We start from the raw sequence: 26171 nt of genomic DNA on the forward strand, positions 1-26171 counted from the left end.
AGTAAATAAATGGAAATAGTGTACCAACGAGATGTTTACTGAGCTAAACCTACCCATTCTGTCTGAAAATGATGTCCCTGTCGCCACATTCACTGGTAAAGATGTGGAAGAACATACAAATGTTCAGTTAAAGAGATGACTTGAGTGTCGAGGACTGAAAATGACGGGAAAAAGAGCCGACCCAGCCAAAGCTTAGCCTTAGATTTTTTATCAACACCTTTTTCTTACGCCACTGACAATGACATTCTCCTGTTTCAACAATCTATCCTTTCGTTCTTGGTGGCAATTTACATTGCTATTTTTGTGTAGCGATCGCAAATGCTACTCGGTGACAGCCAACGAACACTTTTAATTTTTTTATTAACAACATAACAAATCTTAATTTTATACTTTGTTCACACTTCCCCTTTACTAAAGTTGTTTTTTACAACAGAAAAGGTAACAGTGGCAGTCAGACACCATTTTAATTTTTTTTCAGGTCATTCATTGTTAGACAGAAGCAGCACGGCAAAACGCCACGCTAAAAAGTAAGTAAAAATATCAAAATGGCTTACCTCTTCGTCCTCTGAAGGATCATGGCCCCAACAAAATGTTTACTGCATATGAAATGTGAATGGCTTCACCTTGCTGGCGTTAAACTGGTCTTTTGGACGTCCGCGCAAGTTGATCCATTCTTCACATTTTTTCCTCAGAGCTTTTGGTTTTGGGAAACGTGTGAAGAAAACATCCTTCGTATGTCGTAATGTCTAGAGTCGTTTTCTACAAGTTCCATAGCCGCAGTATTTGATCGGCATGTTTATTTTTGAAAGATTACTGGAGAAAACAAGCATAAATACAATGGATTGTATGCGAGGGCGTTTGTATAATGTCCCACTTCCACGTTACGATGGCAACGTCACGGTCTAAAAATAGCATTGGTGTGGTACGCTAATGTTTACTAGCCAAACAAAAGTGCGCTAGCTTAAATGCTATATAGTGCTAATGTTTACAATAATTGGCTAACTTGCATAGCATGAATGCTCTGGTTTCAGTGACATTTACTGGAAGGAGCGAATGAATGAACGAATGCCCCTTCCAGTCAAAATGGATTGGACGTCTAGCGCCGTCAATGGCAGCCAATAAGCTAACATATCCACTACTATTTTAGTGGAAGATTTTGGTAATAACCTGTTGGTTCCACTTTTTTTTTTTTTTTTTTTTTGTGACACCTATTTTTTTTTTTAACAGTGACACCTATTTAAAACGATATATCGATTCTTGGCAGGAGCATATTGACAAATTACCAGTTATATCACCATTTCGATATACTGTCACACAGCTATTTACTATGATTACTGATTTACAAAAGTGAACGACAACAATTCCATAAAAATGCCAAACAAACGTCGACTTTCCAAATGACCAGCTGCGCATCCAACCCTTGAACGCAGCACAAGAGCCGCCCAGCTCGTCGGATTTGATCCTCCTTTTTAATCGTTTGTGCGTGTAGGCGCGCGCGTGCAAGTGACACAACTCACTGTGACAGTCAGATAGTCGGTCGTACCTAGAGCAGCGGCGGCAAAACGGGAATAATGTCGACTTTTTTACTCTCACTTTCACTCCACGCGGAGATGTGGGACACGAAGGTGTTTGGTGGTCATGAAAGCAACAAGTGACTGAAGGAGAACGCGTGGAATCACTCCAAAACACGCCGCTGCGATGTCACTGCTGTGTGTCAGAGGTGAGCTTGAAAATTCACACACACCAGGTAGCAATATGAGCTATTTTCAAAGTAATTTTATTTTGAAATGACACATCAGAATATCACGACTTTAGTTCGAGTCTTCGGGTAGTCTTGTATACCTCCAGAAGTAGAACGGTGCTTGGATATCTCCAAAAAATATTTAATTGATTTTTGAAATCAGGCTAACTGACAGGAAATATGAGCAATTTTCAAAGTGCTTATGTTTTAAAATGACACTTCAGAATTTCATGAGAGTACTTCGGTTCAAGTCTTGGGGTACTCTAGTATACCTCGGAAGTAGAACGGTCCTTGGATACCTCAAAGATTTTTTTTAAATTATTTTTTTCAATCATGCTAACTGACAGGAAATATGAGCTATTTTCAAAGTACATTTATTTTGAAAGGGCACATCAGATATTATGAAAGTACTTCAGATTGAGTCTTGGGGTACACTAGTGTACCTCAGAAGTAGAACGGTCCTTGGCTATGTCAAAGATTTTTAAATTTTATTTATTTATTTATTTTTAAAGTAATGCTAACTGACAAGAAATATGAGCAAATTTCAAAGTGCTTATATTTTGAAATGACACATCAGGATTTCATGAGAGTACTTTAGTTTGAGTCTTGGGGTACTCTAGTATAACTCAGAAGTAGAACGGTCCTTGGATATTGCAAATATTTTTTTAATTTAATTTTTAAAATCAGGCTGACAGGAAATATGAGCTATTTTCAGAAAACATTTATATTTATAAGAGTACTTTAGATCGAGTCTTGAGGTACTCTTGTATTCCTCCGAAGTAGAAAGATCCTTTGATATCTTAAATATTTTTTTTGATTAATTTTTCAAAATAATGTCAACTGACAGGAAATATGAGCAATTTTCAAAGTGCATTTGTTTTGAAATGACACATCAAAACTATGTGACTACTTCAGTTCAAGTCTTGGGGTACTCTAGTTACCTTGGTCTTTCTGAAAGAAAGAACAAGGTATTGTTATTGTGCAACTTTATTATTACCTTGGTCTTTCTGAAGGAAAGAACAAGGTTATGTTGTTGTGCAACTTTATTACCTTGGTCTTTCTGAAAGAAAGAACAAGGTATTGTTATTGTGCAACTTTATTGTACTTATTACCTTGGTCTTTCTGAAAGAAAGAACAAGGTATTGTTATTGTGCAACTTTATTGTTCTTATTATTATTATTATTATTATTCATCTTATTCTCCGCGTTTTTTTGAGCCAACGCACAGCCCAAACCGTAGCACCGATCGGCACCGTTCAAGTATCGGCACGACCGGATTTTTCGTGTGACGATGGGAATTTTTCAAACCGCCACGAAAAATTTTCCGTTCGCCCGTAAACGGCAATTTTCCGAAAAATTAAAAAAGTTTCAAAATGTATCTAGTCCTACAATTTTTGACCAAATCACATAATTTGGGCATCAAAAATTCCGGGACGGTGAGGGGCATAAAAGTTGTATACAGAATTTGGCAAAAATTTACGGTTCCCCGGAAATTTGCCAAAAACTTTCCTATTCATTTTGAATGGAAAAAAAACGCGCGCTTCACAGCCTGAACCGTTAGACCGATCGGCACCGTTCAAGTATCGGCACGACCGGAATTTTCGCGTGACACAGGAAACTTTACAAATGGCCCCGAAAATTTTTCCGTTCGTCCGTAAACGGCAATTTTCCGTGAAAAAAAAAAAAGTTTCAAAATGTATCTAGTCCTACAATTTTTGACCAAATCAAATAATTTGGGCATCAAAAATTCCGGGACGGTGAGGGGCATAAAAGTTGTATACAGAATTTGGAAAAAAATTACGCTTCCTCGGAAATTTGCCAAAAACTATCCCATTCATTTCGAATGGGAAAAGTCCCATTCACTTCCAATGGGATTTCCAATGGAATTTACATTGCATTGATGCCATTGACGGCCATGCATGTCGAATCTACTGATGCCAATGTACTTGGATTCAACTGACTATATAGATGTCGATGCCATTGACTGCCATGGACGTCCAAAAATTTTCCCATTCATTTTCAATGGGGAAAAAACAAAATTACCCCAAATCAACAGAAAATGACCAGATATCAATAGGACGTGTCCCCCAAACTTCCCCAATTCCATTGACGCTTATGAAGGGTGCCGCCATTGACTTACATGGACGTCCAAAATTTTTCCCATTCATTTTCAATGGGGAAAAAACAAAATTTCTCCAAATCAACAGAAAATGACCAGATATCAATAGGACGTATATCCCAAACGTCCCCAATTCCATTGACGCTTATGGGGGGTGCTGCCATTGACGTCCATGGACGTCCAAAATTTTACCCATTCATTTTCAATGGGAATTTTTTTTTTTCCCCAAATCAACAGAAAATGACTAGATATCAATAGGACCTGTCCCCCAAATGTCCCCGATTGCATTGCTGCTTATGGAGGGTGATGCCATTGACGTCCAGGGACGTCCAAACTTCCCATTCATTTCCAATGGCATTTCTTCATGTTTGTTCATTCTTTTGATGCCAATGTACTTGGATTCCATTGACGGTTATGTAAGTTGATACCATTGACGTCCATGGACGTCCAAAATTTTTCCCATTCATTTTCAATGGGAAATTTTTTTTTTTCCCCAAATCAACAGAAAATGACTAGATATCATTAGGACGTGTCCCCCAAATGTCCCCGATTGCATTGCTGCTTATGGAGGGTGATGCCATTGACGTCCACGGACGTCCAAACTTCCCATTAATTTCCAATGGCATTTCTTCATGTTTGTTCATTCTATTGATGCCAATGTACTTGGATTCCATTGACGCTTATGTAAGTTGATACCATTGACGTCCATGGACGTCCAAAATTTTTCCCATTCATTTTCAATGGGAATTTTTTTTTTTTCCCCAAATCAACAGAAAATGACTAGATATCATTAGGACGTGTCCCCCAAATGTCCCCGATTGCATTGCCGCTTATGGGGGGTGATGCCATTGACGTCCATGGACGTCCAAACTTCCCATTCATTTCCAAAGGCATTTCTTCATGTTTGTTCATTCTATTGATGCCAATGTACTTGGATTCCATTGACGCTTATGTAAGTTGATACCATTGACGTCCATGGACGTCCAAAATTTTTCCCATTCATTTTCAATGGGATTTTTTTTTTTTTCCCAAATCAACAGAAAATGACTAGATATCATTAGGACGTGTCCCCCAAATGTCCCCGATTGCATTGCCGCTTATGGAGGGTGATGCCATTGACGTTCATGGACGTCCAAACTTCCCATTCATTTCCAATGGCATTTCTTCATGTTTGTTCATTTTATTGATGCCAATGTACTTGGATTCCATTGACGCTTATGTAAGTTGATACCATTGACGTCCATGGACGTCCAAAATTTTTCCCATTCATTTTCAATGGGAAATTTTTTTTTTTTTCCCCAAATCAACAGAAAATGACTAGATATCAATAGGACGTGTCCCCCAAACTTCCCCGATTCCATTAACAATTATGGAGGGTGCTGCCATTGACGGACATGGACGTCCAATTCTCCCAATCTTTTCTAATGCCTTTAACTTTGTTTAGTGCCAATGACTGGCATTATGGTCCATTCTATTGATAGACCTGAGTGGGGCTAAGATTTGTATCTCCACAGAGGAAAGACCAAGGTGTGTAATTTCTCCCGAAATTGCAGTTTCTAGTTATTTATTCATCTTATTCTCCGCGTTTTTTTGAGCCAACGCACAGCCCAAACCGTAGCACCGATCGGCACAGTTCAAGTATCGGCACGACCGGAATTTTCGCGTGACGATGGGAATTTTTCAAACCGCCACGAAAAATTTTCCGTTCGCCCGTAAACGGCAATTTTCCGAAAAACAAAAAAAGTTTCAAAATGTATCTAGTCCTACAATTTTTGACCAAATCACATAATTTGGGCATCAAAAATTCCGGGACGGTGAGGGGCATAAAAGTTGTATACAGAATTTGGCAAAAATTTACGGTTCCCCGGAAATTTGCCAAAAACTTTCCTATTCATTTTGAATGGAAAAAAAACGCGCGCTTCACAGCCCGAACCGTTAGACCGATCGGCACCGTTCAAGTATCGGCACGACCGGAATTTTCGCGTGACACAGGAAACTTTACAAATGGCCCCGAAAATTTTTCCGTTCGTCCGTAAACGGCAATTTTCCGTGAAAAAAAAAAAAGTTTCAAAATGTATCTAGTCCTACAATTTTTGACCAAATCACATAATTTGGGCATCAAAAATTCCGGGACGGTGAGGGGCATAAAAGTTGTATACAGAATTTGGAAAAAAATTACGCTTCCTCGGAAATTTGCCAAAAACTATCCCATTCATTTCGAATGGGAAAAGTCCCATTCACTTCCAATGGGATTTCCAATGGAATTTACATTGCATTGATGCCATTGACGGCCATGCATGTCGAATCTACTGATGCCAATGTACTTGGATTCAATTGACTATATGAATGTCGATGCCATTGACGGCCATGGACGTCCAAAATTTTTCCCATTCATTTTCAATGGGGAAAAAACAAAATTTCCCCAAATCAACAGAAAATGACCAGATATCAATAGGACGTGTCCCCCAAACTTCCCCAATTCCATTGACGCTTATGAAGGGTGCCGCCATTGACTTCCATGGACGTCCAAAATTTTTCCCATTCATTTTCAATGGGGAAAAAACTACATTTCTCCAAATCAACAGAAAATGACCAGATATCAATAGGACGTATATCCCAAACGTCCCCAATTCCATTGACGCTTATGGGGGGTGCTGCCATTGACGTCCATGGACGTCCAAAATTTTACCCATTCATTTTCAATGGGAAATTTTTTTTTTTCCCCAAATCAACAGAAAATGACTAGATATCAATAGGACCTGTCCCCCAAATGTCCCCGATTGCATTGCTGCTTATGGAGGGTGATGCCATTGACGTCCAGGGACGTCCAAACTTCCCATTCATTTCCAATGGCATTTCTTCATGTTTGTTCATTCTATTGATGCCAATGTACTTGGATTCCATTGACGCTTATGTAAGTTGATACCATTGACGTCCATGGACGTCCAAAATTTTTCCCATTCATTTTCAATGGGAAATTTTTTTTTTTCCCCAAATCAACAGAAAATGACTAGATATCATTAGGACGTGTCCCCCAAATGTCCCCGATTGCATTGCCGCTTATGGGGGGTGATGCCATTGACGTCCATGGACGTCCAAACTTCCCATTCATTTCCAAAGGCATTTCTTCATGTTTGTTCATTCTATTGATGCCAATGTACTTGGATTCCATTGACGCTTATGTAAGTTGATACCATTGACGTCCATGGACGTCCAAAATTTTTCCCATTCATTTTCAATGGGATTTTTTTTTTTTTCCCAAATCAACAGAAAATGACTAGATATCATTAGGACGTGTCCCCCAAATGTCCCCGATTGCATTGCCGCTTATGGAGGGTGATGCCATTGACGTTCATGGACGTCCAAACTTCCCATTCATTTCCAATGGCATTTCTTCATGTTTGTTCATTTTATTGATGCCAATGTACTTGGATTCCATTGACGCTTATGTAAGTTGATACCATTGACGTCCATGGACGTCCAAAATTTTTCCCATTCATTTTCAATGGGAAATTTTTTTTTTTTTCCCAAATCAACAGAAAATGACTAGATATCAATAGAACGTGTCCCCCAAACTTCCCCGATTCCATTAACAATTATGGAGGGTGCTGCCATTGACGGACATGGACGTCCAATTCTCCCAATCTTTTCTCATGGCTTTTACTTTGTTTAGTGCCATTGACTGGCATTATGGTCCATTCTATTGATAGACCTGAGTGGGGCTAAGATCTGTATCTCCACAGAGGAAAGACCAAGGTGTGTAATTTCTCCCGAAATTGCAGTTTCTAGTTGTACTTATTATTTATTCATCTTATTCTCCGCGTTTTTTTGAGCCAACGCACAGCCCAAACCGTAGCACCGATCGGCACAGTTCAAGTATCGGCACGACCGGAATTTTCGCGTGACGATGGGAATTTTTCAAACCGCCACGAAAAATTTTCCGTTCGCCCGTAAACGGCAATTTTCCGAAAAACAAAAAAAGTTTCAAAATGTATCTAGTCCTACAATTTTTGACCAAATCACATAATTTGGGCATCAAAAATTCCGGGACGGTGAGGGGCATAAAAGTTGTATACAGAATTTGGCAAAAATTTACGGTTCCCCGGAAATTTGCCAAAAACTTTCCTATTCATTTTGAATGGAAAAAAAACGCGCGCTTCACAGCCCGAACCGTTAGACCGATCGGCACCGTTCAAGTATCGGCACGACCGGAATTTTAGCGTGACACAGGAAACTTTACAAATGGCCCCGAAAATTTTTCCGTTCGTCCGTAAACGGCAATTTTCCGTGAAAAAAAAAAAACTTTCAAAATGTATCTAGTCCTACAATTTTTGACCAAATCACATAATTTGGCCATCAAAAATTCCGGGACGGTGAGGGGCATAAAAGTTGTATACAGAATTTGGAAAAAAATTACGCTTCCTCGGAAATTTGCCAAAAACTATCCCATTCATTTCGAATGGGAAAAGTTCCCATTCACTTCCAATGGGATTTCCAATGGAATTTACATTGCATTGATGCCATTGACGGCCATGCATGTCGAATCTACTGATGCCAATGTACTTGGATTCAATTGACTATATGGATGTCGATGCCATTGACGGCCATGGACGTCCAAAATTTTTCCCATTCATTTTCAATGGGGAAAAAACAAAATTTCCCCAAATCAACAGAAAATGACCAGATATCAATAGGACGTGTCCCCCAAACTTCCCCAATTCCATTGACGCTTATGAAGGGTGCCACCATTGACTTCCATGGACGTCCAAAAATTTTCCCATTCATTTTCAATGGGGAAAAAACTAAATTTCTCCAAATCAACAGAAAATGACCAGATATCAATAGGACGTATATCCCAAACGTCCCCAACTCCATTGACGCTTATGGAGGGTGCTGCCATTGACGTCCATGGACGTCCAAAATTTTTCCCATTCATTTTCAATGGGAAATTTTTTTTTTTCCCCATATCAACAGAAAATGACTAGATATCAATAGGACGTGTCCCCCAAATGTCCCCGATTGCATTGCTGCTTATGGAGGGTGATGCCATTGACGTCCAGGGACGTCCAAACTTCCCATTCATTTCCAATGGCATTTCTTCATGTTTGTTCATTCTTTTGATGCCAATGTACTTGGATTCCATTGACGCTTAAGTAAGTTGACACCATTGACGTCCATGGACGTCCAAAATTTTTCCCATTCATTTTCAATGGGAAATTTTTTTTTTCCCCCAAATCAACAGAAAATGACTAGATATCAATAGGACGTTTCCCCCAAAATGTGCCCGATTGCATTGCTGCTTATGGAGGGTGATGCCATTGACGTCCACGGACGTCCAAACTTCCCATTAATTTCCAATGGCATTTCTTCATGTTTGTTCATTCTATTGATGCCAATGTACTTGGATTCCATTGACGCTTATGTAAGTTGATACCATTGACGTCCATGGACGTCCAAAATTTTTCCCATTCATTTTCAATGGGAAATTTTTTTTTTCCCCAAATCAACAGAAAATGACTAGATATCATTAGGACGTGTCCCCCAAATGTCCCCGATTGCATTGCCGCTTATGGGGGGTGATGCCATTGACGTCCATGGACGTCCAAACTTCCCATTCATTTCCAAAGGCATTTCTTCATGTTTGTTCATTCTATTGATGCCAATGTACTTGGATTCCATTGACGCTTATGTAAGTTGATACCATTGACGTCCATGGACGTCAAAAATTTTTCCCATTCATTTTCAATGGGATTTTTTTTTTTTTTCCCAAATCAACAGAAAATGACTAGATATCATTAGGACGTGTCCCCCAAATGTCCCCGATTGCATTGCCGCTTATGGAGGGTGATGCCATTGACGTTCATGGACGTCCAAACTTCCCATTCATTTCCAATGGCATTTCTTCATGTTTGTTCATTTTATTGATGCCAATGTACTTGGATTCCATTGACGCTTATGTCAGTTGATACCATTGACGTCCATGGACGTCCAAAATTTTTCCCATTCATATTCAATGGGAATTTTTTTTTTTCCCCAAATCAACAGAAAATGACTAGATATCATTAGGACGTGTCCCCCAAATGTCCCCGATTGCATTGCCGCTTATGGAGGGTGATGCCATTGACGTTCATGGACGTCCAAACTTCCCATTAATTCCAATGGCATTTCTTCATGTTTGTTCATTCTATTGATGCCAATGTACTTGGATTCCATTGACGCTTATGTAAGTTGATACCATTGACGTCCATGGACGTCCAAAATTTTTCCCATTCATTTTCAATGGGAATTTTTTTTTTTTTTCCCAAATCAACAGAAAATGACTAAATATCATTAGGACGTGTCCCCCAAATGTCCCTGATTGGATTGCCGCTTATGGAGGGTGATGCCATTGACGGCCATGGACGTCCAATTCTCCCAATCTTTTCTAATGGCTTTTACTTTGTTTAGTGCCATTGACTGGCATTATGGTCCATTCTATTGATAGACCTGAGTGGGGCTAAGATTTGTATCTCCACAGAGGAAAGACCAAGGTGTGTAATTTCTCCCGAAATTGCAGTTTCTAGTTATTATTATTATTATTATTCAATAATTCTCCGCGTTTTTTTGAGCCAACGCACAGCCCAAACCGTAGCACCGATCGGCACCGTTGAAGTATCGGCACGACCGGATTTTTCGCGTGACGATGGGAATTTTTCAAACCGCCACGAAAAATTTTCCGTTCGCCCGTAAACGACAATTTTCCGAAAAATAAAAAAAGTTTCAAAATGTATCTAGTCCTACAATTTTTGACCAAATCACATAATTTGGGCATCAAAAATTCCGGGACGGTGAGGGGCATAAAAGTTGTATACAGAATTTGGCAAAAATTTACGGTTCCCCGGAAATTTGCCAAAAACTTTCCAATTCATTTTGAATGGAAAAAAAACGCGCGCTTCACAGCCCGAACCGTTAGACCGATCGGCACCGTTCAAGTATCGGCACGACCGGAATTTTCGCGTGACACAGGAAACTTTACAAATGGCCCCGAAAATTTTTCCGTTCGTCCGTAAACGGAAATTTTCCGTGAAAAAAAAAAAAGTTTCAAAATGTATCTAGTCCTACAATTTTTGACCAAATCACATAATTTGGGCATCAAAAATTCCGGGACGGTGAGGGGCATAAAAGTTGTATACAGAATTTGGAAAAAATTTACGGTTCCCCGGATATTTGCCAAAAACTATCCCATTCATTTCTAATGGGAAAAGTTCCCATTCACTTTCAATAGGATTTCCAATGGACTTTACATTGCATTGCCATTGACGGCCATGCATGTCGAATCTATTGATGCCAATGTTCTTGGATTCAATTGACTATATGGATATCGATGCCATTGACGGCCATGGACGTCCAAAATTTTTCCCATTCATTTTCAATGGGGAAAAAACAAAATTTCCCCAAATCAACAGAAAATGACCAGATATCAATAGGACGTATACCCCAAACGTCCCCAACTCCATTGACGCTTATAGGGGGTGCTGCCATTGACATCCATGGACGTCCAAAATTTTTCCCATTCATTTTCAATGGGAAAATTTTTTTTTTCCCCAAATCAACAGAAAATGACTAGATATCAATAGGACGTGGCCCCCAAATGTCCCCGATTGGATTGCTGCTTATGGAGGGTGATGCCATTGACGTCCAGGGACGTCCAAACTTCCCATTCATTTCCAATGGCATTTCTTCATGTTTGTTCATTCTATTGATGCCAATGTACTTGGATTCCATTGACGCTTATGTAAGTTGATACCATTGACGTCCATAGACGTCCAAAATTTTTCCCATTCATTTTCAATGGGAATTTTTTTTTTTTCCCCAAATCAACAGAAAATGACTAGATATCATTAGGACGTGTCCCCCAAATGTCCCCGATTGCATTGCCGCTTATGGAGGGTGATGCCATTGACGTTCATGGACGTCCAAACTTCCCATTCATTTCCAATGGCATTTCTTCATGTTTGTTCATTCTATTGATGCCAATGTACTTGGATTCCATTGACGCTTATGTAAGTTGATACCATTGACGTCCATGGACGTCCAAAATTTTTCCCATTCATTTTCAATGGGAATTTTTTTTTTTTCCCCAAATCAACAGAAAATGACTAGATATCAATAGGACGTGTCCCCCAAATGTCCCCGATTGCATTGCCTCTTATGGAGGATGATGCCATTGACGGCCACGGACGTCCAAACTTCCCATTCAAATTCCAATGGCATTTCTTCATGTTTGTTCATTCTATTGATGCCAATGTACTTGGATTCCATTGACGCTTATGTAAATTGATACCATTGACGTCCATGGACGTCCAAAATTTTTCCCATTCATTTTCAATGGGAATTTTTTTTTTTTCCCCAAATCAACAGAAAATGACTAGATATCATTAGGACTTGTCCCCCAAATGTCCCCGATTGCATTGCCGCTTATGGGGGGTGATGCCATTGACGTCCATGGACGTCCAAACTTCCCAATCATTTCCAAAGCCATTTCTTCATGTTTGTTCATTCTATTGATGCCAATGTACTTGGATTCCATTGACGCTTATGTAAGTTGATACCATTGACGTCCATGGACGTCCAAAATTTTTCCCATTCATTTTCAATGGGATTTTTTTTTTTTCCCAAATCAACAGAAAATGACTAGATATCATTAGGACGTGTCCCCCAAATGTCCCCGATTGCATTGCCGCTTATGGAGGGTGATGCCATTGACGTTCATGGACGTCCAAACTTCCCATTCATTTCCAATGGCATTTCTTCATGTTTGTTCATTTTATTGATGCCAATGTACTTGGATTCCATTGACGCTTATGTAAGTTGATACCATTGACGTCCATGGACGTCCAAAATTTTTCCCATTCATTTTCAATGGGAATTTTTTTTTTTTTCCCAAATCAACATAAAATGACTAGATATCATTAGGACGTGTCCCCCAAACTTCCCCGATTCCATTAACAATTATGAAAGGTGCCGCCATTGACGTCCATCGACGTCCAATTCTCCCATTCATTTCTAACGGCTTTTACTTTGTTTTTTGCCAATGACTGGCATTATGATCCATTCTATTGATAGACCTGAGTGGGGCTAAGATCTGTATCTCCACAGAGGAAAGACCAAGGTGTGTAATTTCTCCCGAAATTGCAGTTTCTAGTATACCTCTGAAGTAGAATGGTCCTTTTTTTTTTTTTTTTTTAGATTTTTTTTTTAAGATTAATTTTCAAAATAAGGTACCTGACAGGAAATATGAGCAATTTGCAAAGTGCATTTATTTTGAAATGACACATCAGATATTCATGTGAGTAGTTTAGATCGAGTCTTGGGGTACTCTGGTATACTTCAAAAGTAGAACGGTCCTTTGATATGATAAAAAATAAATAAATAAATAATGCTAACTAACATGAAATGATTAGCAAAGTGCTTTTATTTTGAAATGCCACCAGGATTTCCTGAGACTACTTTAGTTTGAGTCTTGGGGTACTCTAGTAGAACTCAGATGTAAAACGATCCTTGGATATCTCAAATATTTTTTAATTTACTTTTAAAAACAGGCTGACAGGAAATATGAGCTATTTTCAAAGTGCATTTATTTTGAAATGACACATCAGATATTCATGAGTGTACTCTAGATCGAGTCTTGGGGTACTGTAGTATACCTCAGAAGTAGAACGGTCATAGGATATCTCAATTATTATTTTTTTTTTTTTTCAAATTTAATTTTTGAAATCCGGCAAAAAGACGGCCATATTAGCAATTTCAGAGTACTGTACTTTAATATTAAAATCTCAAATAAGTTTTATGATACTATATAATTTAGTTTGAGTCTTGTGGTGCTCCAGTGTCGCACTGAGGTGGATCCGTTATTTGATAGCTTCCCGTTTTTTAAAAAATAATTTTTTAAGTAAAGGGACTTTCACTCCGAAGCCACCGCGATGCATTATCATAATGAACCAAATGAGGAGCAGCTAGCTTGACTTCGTCTTTCCGACTGGAGGCTGGCCTGAATGTAGTCAAGTGTTCCACCTGTCAGATTTACAAATGCGGGATGGCTAATCATATTTTGATAATAGAAAAATGAGGACTTTTGAACATTTGTATAATTACCATGTAATTCTCATCATGCGTAATCATGGATATGAAAGCCGACAAAATTTGCCACTTTGAAGGGTTGTTCGAATGGATGTTGATTTTTATCGCTGCCAGTGTTTCTCTGGTGTATCATTTATGTGTGATGGATGCCCGAGGCAAGGATCCACTACAGTCTAGTTCATTTGTTCCGTTTTGATGAGCTTGCACCTGCGTCCAGTTTTGGTTCAATAAAATGAGTAGCCTGGAACTCCAGACTCACCACTGTTCCAGCTATACAGTCTGGGACCCAGCTCCTTATTGGCCTCTCGAGTCCGAACGAAATCATCCGTGCAATCAGATTTGTTTATTTGCGTCACGTGTTCTTAACGAGCAACGTCACTCTTCCACGATGGAAGTCGTCTCCACAACAACACAGATGGCGAACGGAAAAGCAGAAATGATATGTTCCTATTAGGGCTGTCAAATTTATCGACTTAACAGGCAGTAATTATTTTTTTAAAAAATTATCAAGTTAAAATATTTAACCCATTTAACGCATACACAGAACGACCCACCCATGCATTGCTGCAAACAGACTACAATGGTGCCGTTTTATGTATATTGAGAGCGAAGAGGCAGAGACAAGCAATTGGAGTGGACACAGGCATTCATTGGGGCTGCGCTATTTATTGGCATTAGCTTTGGCATCTCTTCCACAACAATTATAACTATTGTGGCGAGCGACGTGGGGATTTTTTTCTTAACCCCCCGAAATGAACACAGTGCAGAGAAGATATACCATTTGCAGCCACCACTGACAGTCATGGTTGCCCAACTTCCCATCATGCATTTGGGCGGAACAGTTAAGTTGCTACAGTATCATTTACTGAAAGCACAACAAAAATAATATTCCTATCTCTCAAAAAAAAAAAACATGTTCACAAAAAGAAAAGTGCTCAATGCAAAGAGAACTGGCATTCCCAATCAAAATAGCTATGCAAAATAATACTCAGACTTTGGTCAAACTCTATTCAAACATTTCGTTTAGCTCAACAAATACACGAGATGGCAATATTTAGTCACAATATACAAGCTATCAGAGGTCTCGTATGTTGTGAAGTCAACACTCAAATGAACATAAGGTACAATGAACCTGGAAACTACGGTGTCAGTCGAGGGGCAAAACGCACTAGAAAAACTTGGCTAGATCTCTAATTAATTTAAAACTCGCTTGACACCTTGTGGTGTATTTCAATCACTACCTTCCACAATGGCGAGCTATTTATTTTTTTATTGAAAATTTTACAAATTTTATTAAAACCAAAATACACAGAGGGGTTTTAAGATAAAATTACTATAACTTGTACTCACATTTATCTTTTAAGAATTAGAAGTCTTTCTATGCGTGGATCCCTTTCACAGAAAGAATGTTAATAATGTTAATGTCATCTTGTGGATTTATTGTTATAATAATCAAAGACAGTACTTATGTACAGTATGTTGAATGTATATATCCGTCTTATCTTTCCATTCCAACAATAATTTACAGAAAAATATGGCATATTTTAGAGATGGTTTGAATTGCGATTAATTACGATTAATTATTTTTAAGCTGTGATTAACTCGATTAAAAATTTTAATCGTTTGACAGCCCTAATTCCTATCTGTGGTAAATTCAGTTTTAAAAGACCAAAAACAAATTGAGTCGCAAAAACCAACAATCGGTCTCGAGCTAGTAATGTTGAATAAACTTCTCCGTTCTCTGCTCTCCTCGTATCGTATGTTTACATTCTCGCGCTAGAGTTTCTTGTCGCTTTACCAACGTCACGTCCGCCCGTCGCTGATTGGTCCACTCCGCTGTCTGTTTGCTGTGGCGTGCTCCGCCCTAGGAATTTGATCCGCTGAACAGTTGCCAGATTCTATAGCTGGATCAGCGGTGAGTCTGGAGTTCCAGGCTATAAAACGAGTGCTGTTCATGACATCTTAAGTGTAACAGAATAATACACATAGGAGTGGGAACCTCTTGGTACCTCACGATACAATATGATTTGCGATACAAAGCTCACGATAACGATGATCTGACGATATTGCGATACAACGATGATCGATACATTGGTAAGGAAATAATTCTAGAATATTCTACAAACAACTAATAAACAGAAAAAGAAGCTTCTGCTGTGAATTGAAATTAGTTTATCGCTAGTAGACGTCCAATCCATTTGGGTGGCAGCGAATGAACGAATGTTCACTTGCTGCCATCACTCCCACTTCAAACGGATTGAACGTCTATGGCGGTCAGTGGCAGCTAATGCCAGGCAATGATGTAATTTTGGGCTATTTAAGGTAATTTACCTGTTGATTTTCCGTTACTTCCTGTTGATTTTGGGGTATTTTACGGGTCACATCCTGTTTATTTTGAGTTACAGAACAGGAAGTGACCTGGGAATCACCCAACTGGATAGGCAGTGACTCAAATTCTACAGGAAATGACCTGTAAATGCCCTGAAAATCGGACAAAATGACTTTTAATGCTCTGGTTTTGAATGAACAAACGATCCCAGTCTAAATGGATTCGGCGTCGTGCACCGTCAATGCAGCCTTAGAGTTAACTGAGACACTATTATGGTGGAAGATTTTGGTAGCAACTTGTTTGTTCCTTTTAATTTATTATTTTTTAAAGACATTGACACCTTTTTAAAACGATATCTCGATTCTTGGCAGGACCATATCGATAACCTTTTGTGACACAAAGTATCACGATATATCACCATTTCGATATTTTGTCACACCCCTAAATACACACGTGACTGAATATGCTTTTAACATGTGAGATATTTCCTCGAGGAGACAAAGAAACCATCAATGGAATCAATCTAGACAAACCAGAAGAACTGCCTCTTAACACTTTATTTTCTTTCTTCTTCCGGCTTCTCTAGAGTCTGCTTTGAGGGTGCTTAATTAAACAACTAAACAATGGAACCTTATGCTGACTTCATGCGGTGTCGTAAATATGGTAAATACCACTTGTCGAATTGAAAATTGCATGTGAACAAGTCATATTTTCTACTGGATTTTATTATGATACCTGAGTTTCTGGATGGGACGACCTCTTACTTTTCAAAATCGGGGCGCATGAACAAGAATTGTCAGAAACTAAGTTTTTAAAGAAGATTTATTGTCAATTTGCACGTTTTTTTTTTCTACAAGAGCACATGAACAGAACACACTTGTAATACCAATTACCAACTACCAAGTGGTAAGGATCATATTTCCCAGAGCGCCTGAAGACAGCATTAGGCTATGTTCAAACTGCAGCTTGAAGAGACCTCAAATCCTTTTTTTTTTTTTTTTTTTTTTTTTTAATTTAACATTTTTTTGAGAAGTTCTGAACGGCGGTCCAAGTCACATGGAATCAGATGTCTAGGTCATGTTCGTATTCAGGTCTCCAAAGTGCTCCTAAATGGGGGCATTTCACCTGTAAAATTTGACACATTGCAAGTATTTTTTTCATATACTTGCACCTGTGAAAGTGGGACTTCTGCAGATTAGTTTTTTTTTAAGAACTTTTTTTTTTCTGGCTCATAAATTTCTACTCCACACTTAAGCTTAATCTTTGGTGGCAATGCGCAAATAAATTGCTAAAGCATTGCATTCATCAGTAATATAGTAAAAATGAATGGAAATGAAAATATTGACAGGGTTCCTCCAGCTCATGGACAGTTAACTTCAAGACTTATTAAGTATGTTTGAGACTGTTTGAGAATAGATTGGTTTATTTACATTTCAAAAATCAGAAGCCATTCATTTACGAATGTGATTGCAGTTTAGTTTACCAGTACATATTTAAATGTTCAGATATTAAGATTTGAATGAGACAAAATAACATGCTTTTTCTCTCAAATATATTGTTATAACCATTTGTTTCAGATGTACTGTAATTATTTTCTGTATAAAAATTAATTTGGTGTTCAAAAAGTCTTTTTTTTCAAACTTGAGTCTTGAAAAAGAGGGTGTCGTCTTATAATCAGTGCCATCTCATATTTAGGCCAATATGGTAGTTTTATATGTTAACAAATAATAAGGGTTCAAAAATCAGCCAATTGAGGAGGAGATGGAGAAAGAACTGGTTATACTGGAGTGATTACGGAATTAGAATATGATTTTTTTGTCCTAGATTGATGTTTTTGCACCATTTTGCTGCACTTTTCATTACATTTACCTAAAAAAAAAAAAAAAAAGTTATTCATGTTATTCAAGCAAATTGTTCTTTTTTGTGACTATTGGGATTAGGGGTGTGACAAAATGTCGAAATGCTGATATATCGTGATACTTTTTGTATCCCAAAAGGTTATCGATTTGCTCCTGCCAAGAATCGAGATATCGTTTTAAAAAGGTGTCAATGTCTTAAAAATAAATTAATTAATTAATTAAAAGGAACAAACAAGTTGCTACCAAACTCTTCCACCATAATAGTGTCTTAGTTAACTCTAAGGCTGCATCGATGGTGCTCAACGCCCAATCCATTTAGACTGGGAACGTTCGTTCATTCGAAACCAGAGCATTCATCGTCATTCTTTCTGATTTTCAGGGCATTTACAGGTCACTTGCTGTTCATTTTGGGGCATTTACAGGACATTTCCTGTTGAGTTTGAGTCACTGCCTATATTCATTTGGGTGATTCCATGGTCACTTTCTGCTCTGTAACTCAAAATAAACAGGAAGTGACCCATGAAATACCCCCAAATCAACAGGAAGTAACTGAAAATAAACGAGTAAATGACCTTAAATGGTCCAAAATTACCTCATTGCCTGGTGTTGGCTGCCAGTGATAGCCATAGACATTCAATCTGTTTGAAGTGGGAGGGATGGCAGCGAATGAACATGTTCATTCGCTGCCACCCTCCCACTTCAAATGGATTGGACGTCTACTAGTGATAAGCTCGTTCAAATTCACAGCAGAAGCTTGTTTTTCTGTTTTTTAGTTGTTTGCAGAATATACTAGAATGATTTCCTGACCAATGTATCGATAATTGTCGTATCGCCATATCGTCAGTAGGGGTGCAACGGTTCAGTTAGACCACTGTTCCGTTTGAACCTCTGTTTTGGGATCACAGTTTCGGTTCGGTTTTGGTTTGCATTTTTTTTTTTTTTTCCCAAACTGTCTTCATTTTGCTTTTTTAAAAAAAAAAAAGAAATAAACACTTAAAATGTAAACATTTTCGACTGTTAAAATCAGTGTTGTTAATAACGGCGTTACAATATAACGGCGTTACTAACGGCGTTATTTTTTTCAGTGATGAGTAATCTAATTAATTACTTTTCTCATCTTGGCAACGCCGTTACCGTTACTGAGGCGGGAAAGGCGTGCGTTACTATGCGATAGATACTAAGTTGGTTGAATAAAAAAAAGTCTGAGAGAAACGGACTCACGGGGACGAGAGCAGAGCAGGAGTGGGGAAGACGCCGTTGCAACCGCGATGCTAGATGGCTCCAATAATACCTGACTGCAGCCATAGCCGACAAACTACGCCCACATGACACGGTAGATATCATATTATAGATCTAGATGCATATGACAGACACTGCTGCATTGCCAACATGTTTTAAGGACTACATGCGTTTGTAAACAGCCGCCATCTTAAAGCAGTAGACCTCTCAGGAAGGCCCTGATGTAGAGATCCTTCCTAGCGAACCTAAGTCATTTTTTTTTATCTAAAATGCTCCTAAATCGGCAAAATCTTAACTTAAATCTATCTTTAAATGATGAAACAATTTTAAAACTTACACATGTTTAAAGTAGACAGAAGGGAACTAATGCAATAATGGGAGAAATTTTAACAACTTTAACTATTGATTCACAACTTTAAATGACTTCCACACATAGCAAAGGTTACTAGCTAGTTATCGCAATACCCTTGTGTCTAGTTAAGTGGAGGGTAAAGAATTGGGCTTGGGCCAATTGTCCCCCAAGCCCTTTAAGCTTCACATTGTGTGACCTGTTTTTTTTTTTTTGGGGGGAGAAAAAAAAAAATATCACTAGTTACTTTGCCAAGTAACTAATTACTCTTACATTCAGGTAACTGAGTTACTAAAGCAATTACTTTTTGGGAGAAGTAATTTGTAACTGTAATTAATTACTTTTTTAAAGTAAAATTAACAACACTGCATGGCACTAAATGCGTTAGTAGACAGCCGCCATCTTAAAGCAGTAGACTTTTTAGGACGGCTCTGTTGTAGAGAACCTTCCTAGCGAATCTAAGTAACTTTTTATCTAAAATACTTCTAAATCGGCAAAATCTTGACTTGAATCTATCTTTAAATGATGAAACAGTTTTAAAACTTTCATATGTCGAAAGTAGAGAGAAGGGAACAAATGCAATAATGGGAGCAATTTTAACAACTTTTAACAGTTGATTCAGGGTAAAGGGTAAATTAGGGTAAAGAATTGGGCTCGGGCCAATTGTACCAAAAACCTTCACAAAAAACTTCACATAGTGTGGCCAATGTTTTTTTTTTTTTTTGTGTGTTTTTTTTTTTTGAGGGAAAAAAAAAAAGTAATTATCACCAATTACTTTGCCAAGTAACTAATTACTCTTACATTCAAGTAATTGAGTTACTAACGCAATTACTTTTTGGGAGAAGTAATTTGTAACTATAATTAATTACTTTTTTTCAGTAAGATTAACAACACTGGTTAAAATGCCTCTTAGCTCTTTGGCTAGTGTAGTGACTGACTACTGAAATACACACACAGTAGTAAAAAAGTTACTTGGCAAAGTAACTGGTGATACCTTTCATGTTTTTTTTTTTCATTTAAAAAAAAAAAAAAAAAAAAAAAAACATAGTAACCTTTGCAATGTTTGGAGGTCATTTAATGTTGTGAATCAACCGTTAAAGTTGATAAAATTGCTCCTGTTTTTGCATTAGTTCCCTTCTGTCTACTTTCGACATGTGAAAATTTTAAAGCTGTTTCATCCTTTTAAGATAGACTCAAGTCAAGATTTTGCCGATTTAGGAGTATTTTAGATAAAAAGTTGCTTAGGTTCGCTCGTAAGGTTTACTACAACAGAACCTTTCTGAGAAGTTTACTGCTCTAAAATGGCGGCTGTTTACTAATGCTACCGAGTCGGTCATTTCGCATGTAGTTCTATATGCATGAGGTATCTAGGCGTAGATTGTATGTTGTCGGCTAAGTCAGGTAATATTGGAGCCACCTAACCTAGCATCGCGTTTGCTACAGCGTCTCAACAAACACTCTTCCCTCTCCGAGTCTCTGACTTTTCTCGCGTCATTCCACCAACGCATTGTCTCGTTGCAGAAACGGTGACCAAATCCGAACGGATGAAAAAAAAAAAAAAAACGTAATGCACGAAAAACGTGCAGATTTTGAACGTAATGTACGGCGTACACATTTAAAAATGAGTGCTCACTTGTACATTTACGACGAGACCGTACAATTTGACAGGTATGAATTATAGTGGACCGTCACAGTTAGGTAGTAGCACTCTGTAGCACGGGACGTCCAACTTCCAGCTATCAGTGGTCAGGGCGAAACTATGTGCTTTAGCGAAATCATCTTCGATGGCTTTGCGTGCCATTTCATAAATGTCGGGGATTACGTTGTTGGAGAAATATGTCCGCGAGGGAACAATGTAACGCGGGTCAAGCGTTGCAAATAAATTAACGAAGCCCGCCGTCTGTTTTCACTGGTGTCATCTTCGGGGTTGTCCTACCCTGAGAAAGTGATATCTGTGGGTGATGCTAGCTGAGGTGCCGGAGTCATGTTATAAAAGTGTTGCCATTAGCATGGGGAACAAGCACTGAGCAATGCTTGCAATTTTTTTTTCTTCAATATTTTCTCTCCCTCTGCATTGTAATCCACAGAGAAACCAAAATGTTGCCACACCGCAGATTTGAAAGAAGCCGGTGCTTCCTCAAAATTCGGTGGTGGTGGTGGTGGTGTTATACTTATATAGCTCTTTACTCCTCCGCTCGCCATAGCTATTTTTCTTTCTTGTTTCACTTTCACTTCGCTTGTAAGCGAGCGAGGGCGTTACTCGGCTTCTATTACACAGGTGCTTGACAGCGATCCGACATTTACTTGCGGGGCGGGATTTTCTCCACAGCGGTGCTTCACGTCACACACAGGCACACAGAGATCGATCAATTCATTCCACAAGCGTTCGGAATACATTAATTGCAAAACCGAAAAGGTGCGGTTCATAAAGGCGTATTGAACCGTACAGGGCGAACCGAACGGTTCGGCTTTGAACCGCAAACCGTTGCACCGCTAATCATCAGATCGTTATCGTGAGCTTTGTATCGCAAATCGTATTGTGAGGTACCAAGAGGTTCCCACTCCTAATTGGGATTAATAACTGACACGTTGACCTGGGTCAGTGGTTTTGATAGTGGGGCCAGTGAACTTCAATTACCCGTATTGTCTTCCCCTGTAACAGGAAACAATGGGTCAGAACTGGAAGTGATGACCAGGAAGTCAAACATGAGAATGAAAGTGATAGGTGACCACTAGGATGTGGCTGGTAAAAATGGTCGTGATGGGTGGCTTCCAAGAAATGGCAGGTGAGAACAGGAAATGATCACCAAGAAGTGACAGGTCAGGACAGGAAGTGAGGTTGCAGCGGGATAAAACAAACAAGGAAGTAAGCTTCATGTGTTGTGAGAGGGAGGGAGTGAGCGGGTAATCCCCTTGCCATCTGCCGCTGCAGTTGAGTGTGTGTGTTTTCATTTATGTGTGTGTTTATGCATGTTTATGCACGGTGTGTGTCTATTGGAATGCAGAGCTCATCATGATAATGCCACTTTCTGCTTATCAAAATTGTCAGTGACGTCATTCAGGCACGGAATCTTCATTCGGGTCCTGATTTATCGACAGGCCCTGAAGCGGTATTGAGGTTGCTATTGACAGCTTGAATGAAAGCTGTTGATTCTAATAATGACTTTCTGTCTGTTTGACTTCATGTCATCACACTTGAAAAGAAAATGTTGAAAGTTAGAAAAACAACAACCTTTATTTTCCCCTTTATTTTTGGAAGACAAATCTTTGCATGATTTACCCGGCATAGCGTGTGCGGGCATTAAAGAATATGACATCATAATTCTCTGAGCATTTAATCCCATGCATGACTCAATCACATGGTCAGATTACAACTATTTCCTCTCATTTGTTTGATTTCTTTGACAAAGATAAGTCTCGATGTCTCAGGGTCCGCGTTGACTTTTGCGAAGCGATCCCGCATGGGAGTAGCTCTTAAGGAGTTATCCTGTCAGGATTATCTGGTTACAATGCCGCCACACAATCACTCGCACGTGCACACTCATGACCTGCTTCTGGCGCTTCTCCCGCCATCTAATCATGTCGGAACCCACATCCATGCTGACCTGATGTCTGACTGAACTTTGGTGGCTAACAGTGACTGCCATACCTCCTAGTAAAAATGGATTGGCTGTCTATTGCTAGCAATGGCAGCCAATGTGTTAAAGGAGCAAGAATATTGCATACCAGTGTGTTTTTCGTCCAAAATGACTATAACGAAAATATTTTGTCAATGGACAATTTTTTCATGACGATAACGTCACATTGACAAGCTAAAAACGTGGCTTGGGCGACTAAAACAAAACAAGACAAATGCCAGTTTTTGTCTGACGAGACGACAACGAAATGAAAATGCGACAGTTTTTGTCATATGTTCCCAATGCATGACATTGTCATATTGTACTTGAAGTACGTCAGTTTACATCATAGCAGTGTTTGGGTCGTGTCACTCATGTGAGATGAAGGAATCTGACCTTTTAGCCATATTGCCGGAACTACACCAGCCGAACCGCCGGACCCGCGCTGGCGCAGCTCCAACGACCCGGGCCAGCCAGACTCCGACAACCCGGCTAACAAGCCAAACTCCGCGCGTTAACTTTAGTCTTAACCCCTTATACTGACTCCATTTTGAAAGCTGAAAAACGCTTTGAAACACAAGTTGACAATTTATTCAGGTCGACAGCGATCAAACGGCAAGGCAAAACAGCAACAGACTCAGGCGATGAGGCAGAAAAATGACACGATTAGTTAAACATTTAGTCTTTTTGAAGGCTCTCGCGGGGCGGGCTGTGGGCAGGAAGAAGGGTGTGTTTGGGCATTGTTTAGGATTATTGTCTGTTTGTGTATTGGACCGGAGGATTCAGGAGTTACTGTTCTCTGGGCAACGAGGGTTTGTGGATTTTGCCACCTGAGCGCCACATGAGTGCTGAGTGTTCACTTCTCTGCCGCGGGTTCCTCCCTATCAGATGTTCCTTGTCAAGACAATATGTCCCACCATTTGTTCTGGACTCTCCGGAAGAACTGATTGCGGGAGTTGGTGGTGCAGACGTGGGCTTGTAGATGTCTTGCCTCGTCAGCGTCAATATTGCTCAGTCAGCTGCATGATGCGCGCATTGGGCTTCCGTGATCAGAAGGCGTCATGTATCTTTCATGCTCTATGTCAAATATATTCTGCTTATTTTTCCTTAAACTATGATATAAATGCTATTTGTTTTGTATTGGGTGTGTTAGAGTAATACAAACAGTCAAACAGTAAACATGAGAAAAGATACTACGTATTCCTTTAGAGATGTGCTGCGCCCTCCCTTACTCTCCTCACTGGAGTTTAGGATGTGTCTAAAGTAGTGCAGCAACGATTAATCGATTAACTCGAGTATTCTAGCTTAGAAAAAAAGATTAGAATTAAATTTTGCTGCTTCGATTATTTGTTTAATTTAAGTAGCTTTGTAATGGTTTATTTTTAAAGCGTTTGCATTGAGTTTGATTGATTCAAGTGGATACACTGTCCTCTAGTGGCAGCAGTGAATATATAACTCATTTCACATGGTAGTACAGTACGTATATACTGTATTACTTGAATCCTGCCATATCTTGGTTACCACCAGAGGTTGGTAGTAACTAGTACAGCAATGATTAATCATCTCAAGTAATTTGACGAGAAAAAAGCTTCGAATCAAATTTTCTTGCTTCGAGTATTCGTTTGATTGGAGTAGCGTTGTAATGGTTGGCTTTGAAAGTGTTTGCATTTACTGTATTGGCCCGAATATAAGACGGCCCTGATTATAAGACGACCCCCTCTTTTTCAAGACTCAAGTTTGAAAAAAGACTTTTTGAACACCAAATTAATTTTTATGCAGAAAATAATTACAGTACATCCGAAACAAATGATATACTGACAATATATTTGAGAGAAAAAGCATGTTATTTTGCCTCATTCAAATCTTGATATCTGAACATTTAAATATGTAAACTAAAGTGCAATCACATTCGTAAATGAATGGCTTCTGGTTTTTGAAATGTAAATAAACCAATCTATTGTGATAAAACAGCAAAATTACAATAACTGCATTAACCATCAAAGTGAAGTCTAACTGTAACTGTAGTCTTGAAACAAATCCGAATAAGGAAAAACATTGCAATAAAATAATGCAAACTGGTTAAATTTGAGAGTAAGTTTGAGAGTTCTGTCATGACAGAACACCGCTTCAATGATATCTGGCGCCATCTAGCGTCGTGAATGGGTACAATGTCTAGATTGCGAATATAAGACGACCCCCGCTTTTTCAGTCTTATTTCAATGCAAAAAACACTGTCTTATATTTGGGCCAATACAGTAGTTTTATTGATTTGTATGGATACACTGCCATCTAAGGGCAACGGGGAATATGACATAACTCATTTAACATGGCGGAATCCAGCTGCTCCCTGTTAAGACTAACAGATGTGAAGTTTTTGTTTGAGCTAATGTTTTTTAGTAAGGGATTTGTAATTTATTTGTTAAGCGCATTGTACAAAAAAAATAATAAATTGCATTTTATAGCATTTAAAGTAAGCTAGCAGACTTTTGTTATGTAAGTCAATTGTTCTTCTGTTGTACAGAGATCCTCATTTCTTTATTTTTTTATACTGTTTGAGGCTGTACTCAGGTATTTTAATTTTTCATGTTCCTTATCCGATTACTTGATTATTCGAACTAACTAGTTCATCGATTAATCGACTACTAAAATAATCGATAGCTGCAGCCCATGTCTAAAGCTAGGCTGCGCTCCATCTTGCTTGTTTGGAAACACGGTCAGATTTGTTTTCTTATCTTGGCAAGAGAGAATATGCAATGCTGCTTTAGCCTTCTATGCTTAGTGATCATCAGATGCTAAATGT

At 38.9% G+C, this 26171-nt stretch overlaps 1 protein-coding gene across 3 annotated transcripts in view; it reads left to right on the forward strand.

Moving 5' to 3' along the window:
- The first annotated feature begins 1481 nt into the window (after positions 1-1481).
- The window catches only part of LOC130912784 (uncharacterized), a 239286-nt gene continuing 214596 nt past the window's right edge, over positions 1482-26171 (forward strand). For all 3 annotated transcript variants that reach the window (XM_057830826.1, XM_057830828.1, XM_057830827.1), the window contains exon 1: positions 1482-1720. In XM_057830826.1, the coding sequence (XP_057686809.1) occupies positions 1699-1720 (22 nt within the window). In that variant the 5' untranslated portion in view covers positions 1482-1698. The remainder of the gene's footprint in view (positions 1721-26171) is intronic.

The sequence above is a fragment of the Corythoichthys intestinalis genome, chromosome 3, assembly GCF_030265065.1.
Source record: "Corythoichthys intestinalis isolate RoL2023-P3 chromosome 3, ASM3026506v1, whole genome shotgun sequence".
Taxonomy (NCBI): Eukaryota; Metazoa; Chordata; class Actinopteri; order Syngnathiformes; family Syngnathidae; genus Corythoichthys; species Corythoichthys intestinalis.